The sequence below is a fragment of the Cucumis melo genome, chromosome 1 (assembly GCF_025177605.1).
Source record: "Cucumis melo cultivar AY chromosome 1, USDA_Cmelo_AY_1.0, whole genome shotgun sequence".
Lineage (NCBI taxonomy): Eukaryota > Viridiplantae > Streptophyta > Magnoliopsida > Cucurbitales > Cucurbitaceae > Cucumis > Cucumis melo.
The window spans coordinates 28,827,558-28,847,081 of NC_066857.1; the positions used below are offsets into that span (position 1 = coordinate 28,827,558).

Sequence of the window (19,524 nt, forward strand, 5' to 3'; positions counted from 1 at the left end):
ATGAGATTGAGCCTATGGGTATGGTCCATGGACCAAACCAGACTCAAGGCCATAAAAGCCCACCAGGGAACTCTATAAATAGTAGAGTTCTTTTCATTTGTAAGGGAAGAAATTTGAACTTCAGAAGCTCTAAAGGAAAATTTTTTACTTCAGAAGGTCTAGAGAGAATTATCCCAAGAGATAGAAAACTCCTCAACTCTTGAAGTCGAACACCCTCGAAGATTGAAGATACAAGATTTCTTCCAAGACTCCAACTTCAAGAACACCCTCAAAGATTGAAGCGTCTTTGAAGATACAAGTTTTCTTCCAAGACTCCAACTCCAAAAACATCAAGTGCTTCGCTTCCTCAAATCAAGCATAAGCATCCAGCCGAAAGAGAATCAGAGGATCAAATTCTAGAGATCGGACCACATCGCATCAAATCAACGTAAATACAACATCATCACAAGTTCAACTCCACGAATCAAATTTCTCCAAAAATCTCATGTGAACAATTGTGTATAAAGAATCTTGAAAAAAAATCATTTAGATTGGAGTAGCCAAATGTAAACGATCGCTTAAAAAGTAAACGATCGTGTAAAAAAATAAAAGATCGTGTATAAAAAATCTTTAAAAAAAACTCATTTAGATTGGAGTAGCCAAATGTAAACGATCGTGTAAAAACAGTAAACGATTGTGTAAATAAATCTAAACGATCGTATAAAGAAATCTAAACGATCATGTACCAAAAGAATTAAAAAATCGTGTACCAAATTTTTAAAAAATCATTTAGATTTGGGTCCCGAAATCTAAACGATCGTGTAACAAAATTAAACGATGGAATTGAAAAGATAAATTGTACCCATATCTAAATGATCGCATATAAATTGTAGTCATATCTAAACGATCGCATATAAATTGTAGTCATATCTAAACGATCGCGTATAAATTATAGTTATATCTAAACGATCGCGTTGTAACCATATCTAACGATCGTGTATAATTTGTAGTTATATTTAAACTATCAATAACCAAATCTAAACCATCGCAAATATATTAGGCGCGCGTTGTTGACGGCGTGGTTGACGGGGCATTTTTGATATTTTACATGGTGGTTCTTTAGAATTTTTTCGTTTTCGAAATTGTTCTATAGAGTTTAAATATTTTCCTATTTTTTTTATATTTTTTAAAAACACTTCATATTTTTATTAGTTGAATAAGTGATTTATTGAAACAATAATGAAAAAAATGAAGTTATTGACTTGATGTCCTTCATTGAATGGGTTTAAAAGAAGTCTAAATTGTGGCAATATAAATATGCGTGGTCGGTTTCATAATATATTTGTTCTTTAATTCTTTTTACAATACTATACTTAATTGCATCAAAATTTATCTCTATATACATTATATAAATATATATATATATATATAGCTATAAACAGTGACGGATCCATAAATTTTGTATGGAGTACTGTATAATAAACATATTAAAAATTGTTAAAAAATTATTAATAGCTTGAAAGATTAATTAATTTAATATGGATTACAATTATCAATCTACAAATTTTTATGTTTTGAAATCGATTTATGATAATTATTATCTAATTTATCTAATAAATTTTAGATAAAATTAAATAAATTAACTAAGTTTTTGTCCATCAAAAGCACTAAATAAATTACTCGAATTCAAACAAGTCACACAGAGCAATTCGGCAAATGAATACTCTGATTCAAACAAGTCACTAAAGAAGCAATTTAGTACTTGTTTTTGCATATCAATGACAAAATAGCAATGTTTCTACATATATCAATGACAGAGCAATATTTGAGAAAGAAATTATTGAAACTTAGGAACAAATTTGATATTTGGAGAAAGAAAATCATAGAAATCTATTTTGTGACACTTGTCATCAAAGTCACGACCCAATGATTGTGAGAGTATGGGGTGCAACTAGTATGCTACAACCATATTTTGTTTAGAATAAAACATTATTTAATATACACTGTAATCTGACACTACGTAAAATTGTCGGTGGCCACAAAATATATTTATACTTTCATCTTATCTCTATCAAAAGTTTAAAATATCGATGTCAATGAAAATGTTGCAATTTCAATTTCATGTAAATATTAATGTTAATTAAAATATCCATAAAATGTCAATATTGATGGATATTTTGTAAGATACTATTTAAATTGATAAGTAAACATTGGGGTCTTTTCAAAAATATAAAAAAGCGACAAAATATTTACACTCTAATAATTTCAAAACGAAAAAAGCTTAGAGGTTCACCGTGTAAAATACCAAAAATGCCCCGTCAACCACACCGTCAATAACGCGTGCGTAATATATTTGCGGTCGTTTAGATTTGGTTATTGTTTGATACGCGATCGTTTAGATATGGCTACAATTTATCTTTTCAATTTGATCGTTTAATTTTGTTACACGATCATTTAATTTGGTTACGTTTAAATTAGGTTACACGATCGTTTATATTTGGGGACCCAAATCTAAATGATTTTTTTTCAAAATTTGTTACACGACTTTTTTTAATATTTTGCTACACGATCGTTTAGATTTCTTTACACGATCGTTTATTTTTTTTAGACGATCGTTTACCTTTTTTTACACGATCGTTTATATTTGGCTACTCTAATTCAAATGATTTTTTTTCAAGATTCTTTATACATGATTTTTTTTTTACACGACCGTTTATTTTTTTTCAAACGATCGTTTACATTTAGTTACTCCAATCTAAATAATTTTTTTTAAGATTCTTTATATACAATCTTTTATTTTTTTTATTTTTACACAATCGTTACATTTGGCTACTCCAATCTAAATGATTTTTTTTCAAGATTTTTTATACTCGATCTCTTTTTTTTCTTTTACATGATTGTTTATTTTTTTACACGATAGTTTACATTTGGCTACTTCAATCTATTTTTTTTCAAGATTCTTTATACATGATCTTTTAAATTTTGCTATTTTTTGTACACGACGTAAAAAAGGAAAAAAGAAAGACGATAGAAAGAAATCACAGCGAACAAAAAGAAGAGAAAAAGTAAAAAGACGATGGAAAAGCGGAAAAAAATGAAAAGAAGAAAAACAATGGAAATGTTAAACAACGTAAATAAAGAAATAAAAAAGATGGTGAAAAGAAATTGCAGAAAAATAGAATAAGAAAGAAGAAAGGCGAGACGATGGAAGAAATAGTAGGAGGAAGACGAATTGCAAAAAATAGATGGAAGGGCAAATATGAAATATTTAAAAAATGATTAACTTTATGGACTTTGTTATATATGCCGTAAATAGTGTCGGTGTTTTGTTACATTTATGTAAGCTTCCTAAACATTTTATGTTTCTTTAATCAAATGAGCATATTTATTATTTATGTTCTATTCAGGTGGGTGATTTTTTAAAATGTTTAATGGGTTTTTTCTCATGAAAATATGAAGATGTCCGGTAGAAATTTAATATAAAGAATCTAACTACCAAAAGAAAAACAACACGTATGATGTCAAAAACAAGAAGAAACGACAATTCAACCTTATAATTAGAATAGAATTAGTCTTAAAATTTTTGGAGGAGACTAAGAACAAATCAACATTTGGTGTTGGTCGTTAAAAAATAATCGCAATGTTTTGTTTAGAAAAATATATCAAATAAAAGTATGGATGAGGTTTGTGGACAAATAGTTTCTTTTTCTTTATTCTGTTAAAAAAAACGATATTTTTTGAAAAATTATTAAAAATAATATCCTTAGATTTAATCGAAATTGACTTAAATGGTAAGTTTTATCATTTGGTAAAATGAAATTTGGATAAAAGTATCGATGGATACAAGAAATAGTTACAAATATAACAATTAGATTCAAAATCTCCAATAAATTGTATTGCAAGAATTTATTTTTAGCGCAATTTAATCATCACCTGCTATATTTACAATTTTAAAAAAAATTGTTACTATAAAATTTAATTATTATTTTTAAAATTGTCATATATTATAATTAACTTTAGTTTAAATACAAATTTAAAGAAAAACAAAACCTTGAAATGGGTTTAATGGTTATTACTTTTATTAAAAAAATTGTGCAATAGAGGATGAACTTTCTATTCTATTCTAAGAGGAGAAAATGTATGTCAAATATTATATGTTTATCATTATTATTTTAAAAAAGAATTTCTTTAACAACCAGTAAGTTGATTATATATATATTTGTTCACATTGCTTTAAGTTAAAAAGCATGAATGATAAAGTCTTCTTTTTTTTTTTATGATTTTAATTTTCAATTATTTTTGGACATTTTACCAACTCTAAAGTGTAACCTATAATTATTAATACAACCACCATCAACTATATAAATAATATATGTAAAAGAAATTAAAAAGAGGAAAAAGAAAACTTTTTTATCACTTTCTTTCTTTCTTTCTTTCTTTTCTTTTCTCTTTTTTTTTTTTTTTTTTCTTTTTGGGAATTCAAGAAACTTTTGATTACTTTTGTTCTATAAGAAACTTTTGATCACTTTATATTCAATAAACTTTTCTTGTTACTTTATATTTTAATTTGTAAATAAAGTACACTTAGTTTTGAAATATTTCTTTGAAATTTTATTTTAAATTATAGATTTTTAAAAATATTTAGAAAATATTAGATCAATATATTTATATTATGATACACATATATACATATAGTAGTCTATTTTGGTTTATTGCGATATTTCAGTGAAATATTTTGTTATATTTTTTTGTAAATATTTTTGTTTATTTTGATATATTTGAAGATAACTCTATTATTATATAAAACCCGAAAAGACAATGATTGTGTATTTCACTTTGGACCTATAATTTATGTTTAAATATCTTAATACTCTAAATTACATAAAATTATTTAACATGAGAGAGAGAAATATTTATTAATCATTTTAAATCATTTGTGAAAAACAAAATATTCATGCATGGGAATAAAAATAGGGACATTTAAATATAAGTTGATTAATTAATTAAAGAAGAGATAGAAATCGTAAAAAATAAAACATTTGACGAAATATTTACTGTTCGTGGAAAACTCAAATATATTTAATTTTATCTTTTAATAACTTTGTTTTATAAAATTCAAAGTAATTTATTAATTCTTTTTTATTTTTGAACAAATCCGTTGAAAAAGAGACATTTTATAAATATACATGGATTGGTATTCAATTTATTTGGTGCTTAATTCTTGTTTTTAGATCATTGAATGCATTTAGCAAATATGTTTTTTTTGGTGGATTTTATTTTCAAATTTGTTTTTTGGATTTTTATAGTTGAGATTGTAAAATTTTTCAAAACAATACTAAAATTTTAATATGAAATTGAATCTAAACTATTATGGTGGTAACGCCGCAGGTTTTAAGAGATATATGTAAAAACTAAAGGTCAGGTTCGAATGAGAATGAGAAGGGTTCTAAGACTATGAAAATATAGTCAAAAGAAGATATAAAAATTGAAAGTTACTATCTATTACAACAAATTGCACATTTCTTCTCGGTGACTCAATCATAAAGATTCTACAATTAAGAGTGCTTAAAAATTATATTGGTTTGTGTGAACAACTTTCACTCTTAGAGTCCTTCAAAACAAACAAAGATGACATTGCCAAATTGTAGGTGATGTAAAGGAAATTAAGCATCAAATCTAAGTTCTGAATTATGGACCTAAATTTTATCAATTATGCAAAATCTATAATTTTGCTAATAAATTAAATTGTAACATTTAAGATTCTAAAAACACATTCTAGGAATGTTTGAAGCAATTAGTTGATTATTATAGTTCTATATTATTATAATTCGGTAATAACAAACATGTATTCGAGTAAAATATTTTAATTTAAGAACAAAATAGTAAACACACTAGAAAAAAAATGATGAAATAAGTAAAACAATAAAAACTATAACAAATGAAAGTTATGAAATAGTATTTATCAGTTAATTAAGGTTTATAAAACAGATAAACTGTAATAAGAGATAGTGACAGATTATAATTCTTAAAATTCAACTGAATTATTTTTCATTGTATAGTTAAGTTATTGTCAATTTTATCATCATATAAATACATATACATATACATAAACACATAATTTTCATCAATAGGATCATATGCTTTATGCATGTGATTATATGATTGGAGTGCAGAATCAATGTCAAAGCTGTTAAAGCTACAACAACACCTTTAAAAAAGGCAAATTGATTTTCTTGCGAGCAAGAAAATCAACAACAACGAGACAAACTAACCAAAACTAACAGCTCAAAAGAGAGGAAAAACAATTGCTCATTCTACCCATAATTGAAACTCCATTAATTCAATGGTCACATAATACTTGCAATGAAATAAAAATCTTGTCTCTTTTTAGTATTTCCTTCTAATCAAAGAATTGAAAATATTTTCAAACACTCTTATTCGTTCACTTTCATCTTATACTAATTATAAATATAATAATTAGACTCAAAATATTAGCAAATATAATACAAGGTAAAAATTGTAAATACAACAAAATTTAGATTGAACTCCTAAAATCTATATGTAATAGACCATTTTTTGACTAATAAAAGTCTTATTATATTTACGAATTCTTTAAATATATCATTATATACTTAGTTGTTAGTATTAAAAAGTACTGTCTATTGTAATTACGTTTTTTTTCTTTGGGGTCGAGAGAAAGAAAAGAAAAGTCTTAGGTTTAGTTTTGAAGAATGTTATTTACTCTCTCAAGATAAATGTAATTTCTTTCCCATTACTTTCATGGTCATGGTGACCTTGAAAGGTATATGACTTACTCAAGAATTCATGCTTATAGTTCTTATAAAAGTTTGGTTGGGGTAGGTTTTCTCTCTTTTTCTTTTAATTAAGTCAATTTTTTAACGGTAGGGAAAGACGATGATTCAAATGTCTAACATTTTGGTTGAAAATGTAACATCTTACTCTTGATTAATCAATTGTGTTATGTTTATGATTTATTAACGAAATAGTCGGGAGTTTTGGCTCTACCCACTTTAATTTTATCAGAAAGATTGACAAATACTTTTTGATTTTTCAACTTTCATAAAAGTAACAATTTAGTCGTCCCTAAATTTTGGTTTCAATTTAGTCCCTCAACTTTGATATTTAACAATTTAGTCATCGTACATTCAAATTGCAACAGTTTAGTCCCTAATGTATTCTAAAACGGTTCAATTTTAGTTATTTTACTTTCAAATGTCTAATTTTAGTCTCTAGATTTTCAATAAATCTTAAATTTAGCCTTTACTACTAGTTTGTTATAGATTTTTTCATTACAATTTATTTTCTATTAGCATTTCACTAAAACGTTTAAAAAATATTGCTCACACGATATTTGTAGAGAAATTTAATACATGAAATTTGTATTAATTTTAGTATGGTGAATATAATCTCTATAACATAATTCTTTGGTTCTTTCTCTCAAAAAAAGTAAATTTTGATCTTCAAGTTTGTTGATCTTTTTGGATAATCAATCTTTGGGGCTTAAGGATCCTTATCGGCCTATGGAGTTGTAGATCTTCTTGGATCGACCTTTGACTTGTTGATTGGCTTGGATCGGCCTTTGGCTTGTTGATTGGCTTGGATCGTTCTTCAACTTGTTGATTGGTATGGATTGATTGTTCTTCAGCTTGTCGATTGGTTTCAATCGTTCTTCAAATTTTTTCAATCTTTATAATTTGAGTGCAAGTCTTTAGGAAGTCATAAAGTTAAGATCAATTTAAACTTAAATATTCCGGATTCAGTAAGATTTAAACATTCCAAGTATTTGATCTTCGAATGGTTGTAAACTTGAGTTCAATTTGAGTTTTGATTTTTTGGAATTGTTTTCATTTTGTTAAAAGATGATAATCTGGAGATGAATAAGAACTTGAATCTTTAAATCTGGATTTTTCGCACTTTTATCGTCAATTCTTCCCCATTAAAATCAAAGAGGAAGACCTCTATTTATAGAAATAAGATGATTTGTATGGATTTTAGGCGAGCTTGAGCTCAGTTGCCTAATGGGCTAGGGGCCTAACATCTTCTTCAGCTCAATTTTCTATTATATGCTTTGATTGGATTGAGTTTGAGAAATTTTAATTCCTCCGACTAAATCAAATTATAATTTTTACTTGACTCGATTTTCGTTGAGAAAACAAAATTTAATTGGTTAAAATTTTTCATTATATTGTATTGTGTTTGTTTGTATGAAAATTATTATGATTATTTAAAGGGTCTTTTAAGAAATATAACAAAGCGGCAAAATATTTACATTGTATATAACAATTCTAAAAATGAAAAAAGCCCACAGGCGCATAATGAAAAATCTCAAAAATGTCCCATCAACAATGTGCATACTATATTTTGTATACGATCGTTTAGATTTGGCTATTGTTTGATACACAATCATCTAGATTTGTTCGTTTAGATTTAGATAGTCAAATTTAAACGATTTATTTTTCAATTCTATCGTTTAATTTGGTTACACGATGGTTTAATTAATTGGGTTACACGATCGTTTAGATTTGTACACGATCGTCTATATTTGGCTGCCCTAATCTAAACAACGTAAAAAAAAAAAATAAAAATAAAAAAAAAAAAAAAAAAAAGAGGAAAAAGAAGAAAGACAATGCACGCAGAGAAAAAAAAAGAAAAAGAAGATAGACGATAGAAATAAATCAGATTTCGTTACCCAAATCTAAACGACGTAAAAGAAAAAGAGAAAAAGAATAAAGACTATAGAAAGAAATCAGATTTAGTTATCCAAATCTAAACGACGTAAAAAAAAGAGAAAAAGAAAGATGATGCACTCATAAAAAAAAGAGAAAAAAAAAAGACGATAGAAAAAAAATCAGATTTGGTTACTAAAATCTAAACGATGTAAAAGAAAAGAGGAAAAGAAGAAAGATGGAAAGAAATTGAAGCAGAAGAAAGACGATAAAAAAAATCGCAGAGAGAAGAAGAAAGATAAAAGTGCAAACCTGGAATATTTAAAAAATTGTTAACTTGATGAGTTTTATTACATGGACCGTAAACATTTTAGTAGTTTGTTATATTAATGAAAATTTTTCTCTATAAAAATCAACTTCATTAGATTAAATTTAAGATTTATTAAAATTACAAGTAAATTTAATATTTCTAATAACCTTTTTTTATATAATATTTTTCTCTAAAATATTCATATCACATTAACATGAAATCTCTGTAGCGACATATTTCCATAAACTTAACATCTCTGAGTTTGCTTTTCACATCGACATTTAAAATGTGCTATAAAACTAAGAAAAGACATGTCTTATCTAGTTGATTCATTTGTATTTTAATTCATGGCCAATCAACTTCATGCAACTCTCAACATATCTTTCCAAATTTGAATACAATTATCTTAAATTCATCAAAGTACACCAAAGTACAAAAGAACATTAATTCTTTTCTCAATAACTTTCTATGCTGTTTTATACAATTTCTAATGCCACGAACAAGGACATTTAAAATATAACAAAGTTAACCAAAATATATACATAAAACGTAAAATAATTTTAGATTCTATCGATGATATAGACATTGATAGACTTTTATGAATATCTTAGTCAGTATCATATATCATTCATAGAATATAAAATTTGTTATATTCCTTAATATTTTTATTTGTTTTACCGATCATTCTCCTAATCTAATTCGCCAAAGGATGGGGAGAAAGGATTTTAAATGAAAAACATATAAAAAAAACAAGGGGTCTTTTAAAAAATATAACAAAACGGTAAAATATTTATACCGTATAGAACAATTGTAAAAACGAAAAAAGCCTACAGGTCCAACATGAAAAATACCAAAAATGTCTCATCAACCATACCGTTAACAACGCCCACATAATATATTTGGTATATGATCATTTAGATTTTGCTATTGTTTGGTACACCATCGTTTAAATTTGGTCATTTAGATTTTATACAATTTATTTTTTCAATTCTATAGTTTAATTTAGTTACATGATCGACTACGTTTAAATTTGCTTACACGATTTTTTTTAAAAAAATTGGTATACGATCGTTTAGATTTGGCTAATTGATTTTTTAAATTCTTTTGGTACATGACGGTTTATTTTTTTACCCGATTGTTTATTTTTTTCAAGATTCTTTAGTACAAATTGTTTAGATTTAGCTAAATGATTTTTTTAATTATTTTGCTACACGATCGTTTAGATTTGTCTACACCATTTGGCTACTCTAATCTAAATGATTTTCTTCAAGATTCTTTATACACGATGGTTTAGATTTTGTTATTTTTTGTACATGATCGTTTATATTTGGTTACTCAAATTTAAACGACGTTAAAAAAATTGATGGAAAGAAATTGCAGCGGAAAGAAAAAAATGAAAAGAAGAAAAACAATGGAAAGATTAAACGACGTAAAAAAAACAGAAAAAAAAAAAAGAAAAACGATAGAAAGACATAGCAGTGAAAAAAAAAAGACGATGAAAAAAATCAACAATAAAAAGGGAAGGATAAACCTATAATATTTAAAGAATGAATAATTTGTTAGACGGATCATAAATATTTTGGTGGTATGTTACCTTTATAAAAATTAACCAAAAAAACAAACAAACAACTCTTTTCAACAACAATATCTTATGAACATTACACACAAACCAAACAAGCACGAAGACAACAAAATAAATTAAAATTACGTAGCATGATTTTGGTTCTGTCTTTTTCATTTCTTTTCTTTTTCTTTTTCTTTTCTTTTCTTTCTTTCTTTTTTTTTTTTTTTTTTTTTTTTTTTTTTTTTTTTTTTTTTTTTTTTTTTGCCTCCTTTCTACTTCGATACGAGGCTACCAACAACTGCAGCAATCATGGCTGTCGGGTCGCCAAGCATAGCGGAGACGATGCACCGAGCGGCACGACCCGCCATCTGAAATCCTTGCTCAACCTTTCCTCTTTCCCTTTGGTTACTTGGGAGTGTCCCCTTAAGGCTTGGAATCCTTGTTTGAACCTCAATGACTTTGTTCTTGTCTACTTTTAGGTACATGGCTTGCCAGCTCTCTACTAGCAATTCCTTCACACATGATAAATGAAGGTTATAATTCCTGCATTTAGACTTGTAAGACCATCCTGGTCCCTTGCCTCCGCATCGGTGGCACAGCCCCGAGAGCTTCATACTAAGGTAAAGGCTACGTTCGCCATCATCGAGCACTTGAGGAAGGCTTGCACAACAAGGGTGGAGATCGAAACCGCAACGCTTACAATGGTAAACAAACCCTGAAACGTCGTTTCGACAAGCGTCACAGTACCTGGCACATGCACCGGGCGGGGAAGAATAGAATTCAAAAGCGCATTTCGGATAGAAAGGGTGAGTGATCTTGGGATGTGCCACGGCACAAAGCTTGTGCAAGGTGAAGTCACATTGGAGGCATTGGTAATTGAAGCCAATGCCAGCTTCATGGCAACCACCACAGTTGAAAGGGTTATCACTGTGATTCAGCTTAAGCTTGTGCCATGGATGAATTGGGTGAAACATTTCTTTTTCAATCTTCATTATTGTTTCTTTCTTTCTTCCTCTTGATTGTTATTTCTATGGAAATGAATAATAGATTTATGGAAAGAAGAGTAATAGTTTTATAAATGCATGGACGAGGATCAGAAGGGTCAGTTTGATTTGTATTTGAATACTTAAAAAAGTGGGTATATTTTGAAAAAATTGTAAAAACCAACTTCAAAGTAAGATGATAGTTGCAATTATACCCTTAGACTTCCAATTATAAAAATTGAGGCACGAAACTTGTACAAATAATGTTAAAATTGAACCCGACTCTCATTTAGGAATCCAATTTCTACGACATTATTGTAAGTTTGAGGACCCTATTTTTACCATCGAAAGTCCGACAGTGCAATTATAACTACAATTGTACTTTGAACTTGGAGGTGTCTTGCAAATTTGGTTTTTTTTTTTTTTTTTTTGAAGTGATCATCTAAGTAGATACTTTGCTTAGAATTTACAAGTACAAGAATAACTTGGCAATGTAAGTGCAATTATGAAGATGAAGAAAGTAGAATTGAGAAGAAGAAGATGAAATTGGTTAGAATCTGATTCCATGGAAGAAGGTGTTGGTTTAGTTAATCAATATCACTTTTAAAATGTGATATTGATTTATTCCTTTGACCAAAATTGAACTCAGAGAGCATTTTAATGTACTTTAATATTTTTGTTTATCCTAATCTAATGTTAGATAGAATTTTGAAGTGATTTTAGTTTCTTTGTTTAGAGCAAAAACATTAGGAATTTTTTCTTTGTATTTTATCCTCATCTTAGAAAAACAAAGTTTGATTTATCAGCTTCTACCTGAAATTAAAAGAGAAACTTCATTTTCAAGAGCTTTGGCTCAAACTCTTCACTTTCAACAATCCTATCCTTTTATTATTATTATTGGTTCCAAGGAAAAAGAAAAGATAGGGAGAATATTTATCTTTCTCTGTTTCGCTTTAGAAGAAATGAGGAAACTGCCTTAAGAAGCATTGGAACATAATTAACAATTTAAAAGAAAAATAATTTGATTTGCATAAGTGTTCAGGTTAGTCGTGTAAAATAACTCAACTCTACCAATTTTGTTGAGAAAATTTCCACTAGTATGAAAAAATTTTCATACTTCATTAATTGCTTGTCACATTTAAGAATTATATGGAGTCTTTAGAATAAATAAATAGTAAATTAATAAATCGTTTAATGTAAATAATGACCGAAAGGAGTTTGTAAAACTAAACTCTTCCCAATTTCAACCGCAATAACTAAAGTGTTTGGATATTCATCCCGATCTTCGTCTTTCTCTCTCTAATGTAAAAACTATAACCCAAATGCAAATTTCATAATTTCAATATATTAAACTTGTACTTTAAAACTCAACTCAAAGTCTCCGATAGTCCCTTTTTACTTTAGGAAAAAAAAAGATAGGAAAAAAAAGTTTACACTCTTCAGATATACAAAGCTTTTGTTGTGACACAAAACATCATATTACTTTGATAATTTGAACCATACCTTCACTAGTTGATTTGGTATATCTCCTGTGGCCACACTTGTTATCTGTGATATCACATATATCATATTCAATCTAAGTAATCTAACCCTCTACTTTCCTCTTCTTTATCTCACATGGCACGTTACATTTAGACAGCAGCCGAGCTGCACAAAAAATGAGTGCAGCTGGGCAGCATAAAAGAAACTGGGTACAACCCAAGCAGCGGTTAAGGTTTTCCCTATTTAATAATCCTCATTTTCTCGACTCAACAACTCTTTTACCAATTTTGGGGACTACGAGGATGTTCCAATTCCAAGATTTATAAGACATCAAATCTTGTTTGATGGTTAATGGAAGTACACTGAAAAACAAGAGGTTACTCTGTCCCAAATCAAATCAAAGTCAAACAAAATCCATGCATTTATTAATTTAACCATTTTTTTCTAAGAAACAATAAACAAATTGTGGGTTTATTACAGTTTTGGTTTGTATAGTTGGATAAAAGTCAAGACTTGGTCCTAAAATTTGAGGAAGAGTCCTAATAGTTTTAGTTATAGAAAACAATACCAAAAATAAATACTAAATTCTAGCTTTATCCAAATTACAAATTAATGTTTTATTACTATGAGGCCAAAAGTTCAGCTCTCAGTCCCACCAAAAAAAAAAAAAAGAAGAAGAAGAAGAAGAAAAAGATAAAGAACATCTTGTCTCCAGAAGGTCTAATCCTTCCTGTTTCTTCTTAATTGGCAGTTTGGTTATTTGTGTCAAATTTCAACTCCTAACTTCTTTGGAACCAGAAAATGAAATCAGACCCAGGGAAAACAATCCAAGTGAAATGTAAAAGATAGATCGATGAGAATGGTATAAAACTACATCTAGTTTGCTACCACTGAGCAGCAGCCAATTACATCTTCCTAGATAGACTTGCTACTAATTCATCAACACAGCAAAGTCACCACCAAATCTACAAAAAAATTTCCTGTACATTCAATTGAAGGGCATCTGGCATTTCTTATTTCCAAGCCAAATCATGCCTGTGAAATTTTGGGGGGGGGATCGAGAAATATATCACAGCATTTTTCACCTCAGAAATTGATGTAGAAAAAGATGCTGACCCGAGCAAGGATCCTGATCTGAAAAGGATAGCCATCAATAAAATGAACAATGGCACTATCATCTTCAAAACCAGTTATTTTCTCCCCCTACAAGATCAAAATAAGGAAAATTCAGAATTAACATCAATTATGAAATGAAGAAAAACTCAAATAAAATCATAATAAGTAAGCAAATCGAACCGGGAAGCAACTATTACGTGTATTTTTCTTTTTCGGACTCAAATTGATGAACAAGATTGACAAGATGTTTCTCGTACCAGTGAGAGAGTATCATCATATACTTCAAAGAGGACCCCATTGGATGGCTAGAAAAAGCTTGCAGTGAAAATAGAAACGTGGTCATCCATCTCCGGGACAGTAAATCAACAAACTATCACCTCTTAATTGTTGCATACAGATGTAGGAGCATTGATTACTCGACAAAAAACAAATTTACATCCCCATTACTAAGATACTTCTCAATGAGACCTAGGTTAAAAACACACAATATTTGGTATTGAGATGAGACAAAGACTCACTATATACTTCTACTACACCTCAAATGCTGTCTTTCATACTAATTTTAATGTTCTGCACTTTAATAGACAATTGCAACTTGTGGTCCTCAATGTCTTTCAGCACTGAAAAAAGGTTAGACCGATAAACTTCACACTTGCGATTTGCACACTCCAATTCATTGGTAAGTTCATTGATCTTTTTGTCCAACTCATCCTGCCAAGAATTTCAAGAGTAAAAAATGTCAGAAGAAAATCATGCATGTCTTGACATGCAAGTGAATGAAAGATTGCCCAGCCAGCACTCAGAGTCCAATAATGAAACTCAGATGAAAGTTGATTAAAGAGAAGCATTAAAAAAATTAAACAAATACAAAGTGATTCGATTATCAGCTTGGTGCTATTCTTATGAATTAGAGTCCATTCTTGCAGGTAATTCAGAACTATTTGTAGGGTTGTTTTTTTTATATGCCCTTGTACATTTCATTTTTCATTATGAAAGCTTGATTTCTAACCCGGGCAAACAAAAGGAGAAAACAAATAGAAAAACAGAAAACAAGCCACCCAATTCCATTCGCTCAGTAAGTATACACGCAGTCAAAATTAACAAATTAATGAAATAATATTGAAGTAATAAGTAGGATAAATTCATGTTTATTAGTAACAGATAAGTCTATCAAAAACTAGGATAAACACACTATCCAAAAATCAGTCCAAAACAGAAAGAAATTTCATGAGAAAGGATTATGTAGTACTAAGAAACTCAAAATCTAGCAAGTGCCCGATTATGCAGTGAGAGCTAGAACTTCGAGGTGCAGGTTTTAGATCTATCATATATCAAACTCTAATGCATTTGCAAGATCCAATGAATCATACTATTAAACACGGATCAGTTGGAATAAGTGTAAGCAAAGATTGAAAGAAAACACGATTACAAACTCCATCCATCACTAACCTAAATTGTAAGATGCTAAAAGGAGTAGAAATTTCCCTTCTCTTATATATAGAAATCTTAGAGAACGAATTCCAATAAAATAAAAGACAAACATGAGATACAAATGAAAGTGAGCACCTACCTCAGACATATTTTTACTCAAGCTCTCATCATGATCCCTGCTACTACTATGATTCGCATAGCTTCTGACATTTACAGGGTCCACTTTAATTCGCCCATTCATTGTAGAAATTTTGCCATCATTCCTTGTCGTATGAGCAACCCTTTTAGCAGCCTCCTGAAGGGCATCTTTAACCACATTATACATATCCACACTCTTTGCTCCTTCCTCTATAAATTTAAAAGCCTCATGGCGTAAGGTATTGTATCTCACAGTATGAGATTCAAGATAGTTGCTGTAGATATCATTTGCATGGTCCTCCAATATCACATTACTTTTTGCATTTCTTGTCCATCGTTTCAATATGTAATAAGATGGTAGTGTAAGAACATTGGTCACTCTGAAGACAGCCAAGATATGTCTGCACAGAAGACCTGAGAACTCAAACATCTGGCAACTACAACTTGCTCTCATCTCCAAAACATTGAATTTCACATAGTGTGCTTTATGATCCTCTCCATATTTGGCCACTTGATATGTTATAATTTCTCCATCATCATCAGCTTTTGATGCCATAAAAGTTAATGTCCCAACTAACTCCTCTTGGAACCTTGAGAATAGCTTCCTGGTGTAAAGCTCAGAAACTTGTTTTTCCATTGGAGATGGTGTCTTTAGAACAGGGGAAGTGTTCATTGTATCATAATCTGCTTTCACTTCTTTCTCATTCCGACTCTCTAAAGCTTTTTCATACAGTTTAAAAAACTGACTCAAATTGGTTGAAGCATTCACATACCCATCAAAATATGAATTCATGCTATCACTTCGCTGTGTAATAGACATTTCAGCAAAAAACGTGTCCCGCAAATACACTGGAACCCACTGCCTCCGAGCAGAGTAAACTGTCTGAAGCCATTCATGATCCCTGAGATCATATCTGTCAACAAGTGAAAGCCAGCAGGACTCAAATTCCTCGATAGAGTCAGTCAAGTTTACACATTTGTGGAAGTCAGCTTCAAAGCTTGGGTGTTTAAGAAACACATGAGACAGCATCTCCTGGCATTTCTTGAAAATATGCCATTTGCAGAAACGGTGACGGGTCTCAGGGAAAACTTGTGTAATGGCTGACTGTATTACTGCATCATGATCAGTAGTAATTGACACAGGTGGACGACCAGACATTGCCAAAAGCCACGTTCTAAATAACCAATTAAATGATGCTTCAGATTCATTTATTAGAAAAGCACAACCAAATAACACAGGCTGTCCATGGTGATTCACCCCAGTAAACGGAGCAAAGGGCAGACGGTATCTGTTTGACCTATAGGTAGTGTCAAATGTAACAGTATCACCAAAGTAAGTATAGTTCATCCGAGCTTTTGGGTCAGCCCAAAAGACATTTCCCACAGACTGATCCTCCTCACCTTGCACAGCATAGAAGAAGTTTGGGTTTTCAGAATGCATTTGCCTCAAGTAATCCAAAAGCAGTTGAGTGTCTCCTTCTAAACTCCTTTGACGATTATTCCTCATATAATTTCGACAATCCACCTCTGTAAATCCAACTTTACTGATTCCTCCATACTCCTTTATCAACGCTGACATAATTCTACGAGGACCCATCCCAGCAGCCTGTAAAGTATCAATTAAGGTCTTTGCAGGACCTGATATTTGCCTATGAGACCGCAAGCAGTGAACCTGATCAGGAGGAACTAACTCATGATTATGCTCTCTAACAAATCCAGAGACAATCCATTTTCCAGAATCGTGCATTTTTACAGACAAGGATGCTTTGCAACCCACTCTTGTAATCGTCCGAGGACGCTTAATTTCTCTGTCTTTAGTGCGTTTCTCATTCAAATTCCTAAAACCCTCTTTGGCACAAACAAATTGTCTTTGTATAATTGCTCCATCACGCCTAGACCGACGGGAGGAGCTGACACGAGTACTAAACCCAACACGTCGAGCATATGAATTGTAGAAAGCCTTGGCAGCTTCTTCAGATTCGAATTCCATTCTTTCATAAGGTTCAAGATCCAAAAGATCACCCTCAGGAAGATATATTTCACCACTGCAACCACCACCACCAAGACTGCTGAGAGGAGGGCTATCAACCATTTCCTCCTCCTCAATGGAATGATGTACAATACCCATAGAGTAGTCATCTCCCTCCCTCCCACTCCCTCCTCCCAATCCAATATCAAATTCAATCACCTCATTATCCATGTGAAACACAGTGAATGTTCAATCACAACTTGGTCTGCAAACTCTACACCCTTTCCAACCAGATGATTAAAAGTTATGACTAGAAGAGATAAGTCACTCAGCAACAACAAAACAACACTCCCCTCAATCCCATTAATCTACCATACAACAAGAGCATGCCAAGACAGAAAAAGAACATAAACAGCCATGTCATTTCATATTCGAGTGCAAGCCGCAGTACCCATTAAACAAAACACAAAAACAACCAAAACCCATTACTGAAAAAACCATTTCAGACCTAAAATCTCCAACTTTTCCCAGAAACTACTCAATCAACAACCAGATAATCAAAAGCGAAGCATAACTGCATAACCCACTAAAGGGTTCCGGTTCCTGGGTTGAAAAACCCTAGAAAATTAATTGAATTTTGCCGGGAAACCGAAAGAAGCGCGGAAATTGGGGGTTAATCAGGAGCGAAAAGGGAAGAGGGATACTACAGGGAGAGAAAGAGATGAAGAAACAGAGGTGAAAGATGAAAAATACCCGTGAATAAAGTGGAAAAGTGGAGGATGATCGCAAAGAGACGGTGAGAAAGCGGGGAGTGTTGGAGATTGGCGATGGATTCTTCGTATGGAATCACAGCCTCGAGGTTTCAAAATTTTAGAGAGGTTTTGTTCCAATAGTTCGCCGATTACTCTCACAAAAGTTCGTATGCCGTCACCAACACAAGATTGATTGATTTCGGAAATAATTGAAACCCATCTTTGGATTGAGAGATTCCACCAGACCTTTCTTTTTCTTTTTTAATTAAAAAAACCATGGTTATTATTATTATTATTTTAGTTAAATTACAATTTTTTAAGGAATTTTTTATAAATATAATAAAGGGTATTCTCGAAAATATAAAAAAACTGCAAAATATTTACCACCTATAGAACAATTCTAAAAATAGAAAAAACACAGATGCCCACAAAAAATGTGTCGTCAACCACGCCATCAATAGCGTGTGCCTAATATATTTGTCATCGTTTAGATATGGCTACAAATAGCCATCGTTTACTTTTTTTACTTTACATTTGGTTACTCCAATCTAATTTTTTTTTCAAGATTCTTTATACACAATCTTTTATTTTTTTTACATGATCATTTACTTTTTAACACGATTGTTTACGTTTGCTTACTACATAATCATTTAGATTTGAAAAAAGAAAAAGAAAAAAAAGGATAGAAAGAAATCGCAAAAAGAAAAGGAAGTAAAAGAAGAAAAACAATAGAAAGATTAAACGATCGTAAATAAAAAGAATTAAAAAATAAGAAAGATAATGGAAATAAATCGCAGAAAAAAAGGAAAGAAGAAAACGAAATCTCAGGAAAAGACGGAAAAGAGAAGGACAAACCTGAAATATTTAAAAAATTGAAATATTTAAAAAATGACTAATTTTATAAACTTTTTATATGAACCGTAAATTTTTTAATGTTTTGTTATATTTACACAAGTTTCCCTATAATAATATGATTCATTGTAATACTTTGGAGTTTGTAATCGTGTTTTCTTTCAATCTTTGCTTACACTTATTCCAACTTATCCGTCTTTAATAGTATGATTCATTGGATCTTGCAAATGCATTAGAGTTTGATATATGATAGATCTAAAA

At 30.2% G+C, this 19,524-nt stretch overlaps 2 protein-coding genes across 3 annotated transcripts; both read right to left on the reverse strand.

Annotated features, from left to right (window-relative positions):
* Positions 1–10,572: 10,572 nt before the first annotated feature.
* On the reverse strand, positions 10,573–11,605 carry LOC103492553 (uncharacterized). The gene has a single exon (XM_008452954.3). It carries the CDS (start codon positions 11,530–11,532, stop codon positions 10,813–10,815), a length of 720 nt encoding a protein of 239 aa, XP_008451176.1. The 5' UTR covers positions 11,533–11,605; the 3' UTR covers positions 10,573–10,812.
* Positions 11,606–13,837: 2,232 nt separating this feature from the next.
* Positions 13,838–18,640, reverse strand: LOC103492554 (protein FAR1-RELATED SEQUENCE 5). 2 transcript variants are annotated; one of them, XM_008452956.3, is made up of 4 exons: positions 18,413–18,640; positions 15,692–17,940; positions 14,379–14,832; positions 13,838–14,208 (listed from the first exon to the last, which is right to left on the reverse strand). In XM_008452956.3, exons 2-3 carry the CDS (start codon positions 17,888–17,890, stop codon positions 14,659–14,661), a joined length of 2,373 nt encoding a protein of 790 aa, XP_008451178.1. In that variant the 5' UTR covers positions 17,891–17,940; positions 18,413–18,640; the 3' UTR covers positions 13,838–14,208; positions 14,379–14,658. The 2 variants fall into 2 exon arrangements, with proteins under 2 accessions (XP_008451178.1, XP_008451181.1); XM_008452959.3 differs by having other exon boundaries at positions 14,319–14,832; positions 15,692–18,640.
* Between the last annotated feature and the right edge of the window lie 884 nt (positions 18,641–19,524).

What these genes read in the sequence shown, in the direction of transcription:
- LOC103492554 (XM_008452956.3), bottom strand. Translation starts at nt 17,890, where the DNA reads ATGGATAATGAGGTGATTGAATTTGATATTGGATTGGGAGGAGGGAGT. An exon ending in TGAGTAAAAATATGTCTGAG is followed by an intron (nt 14,833 to 15,691) that starts GTAGGTGCTCAC and finishes AATTCTTGGCAG; the next exon opens with GATGAGTTGGACAAAAAGAT.
- LOC103492553 (XM_008452954.3), bottom strand. Translation starts at nt 11,532, where the DNA reads ATGAAGATTGAAAAAGAAATGTTTCACCCAATTCATCCATGGCACAAG.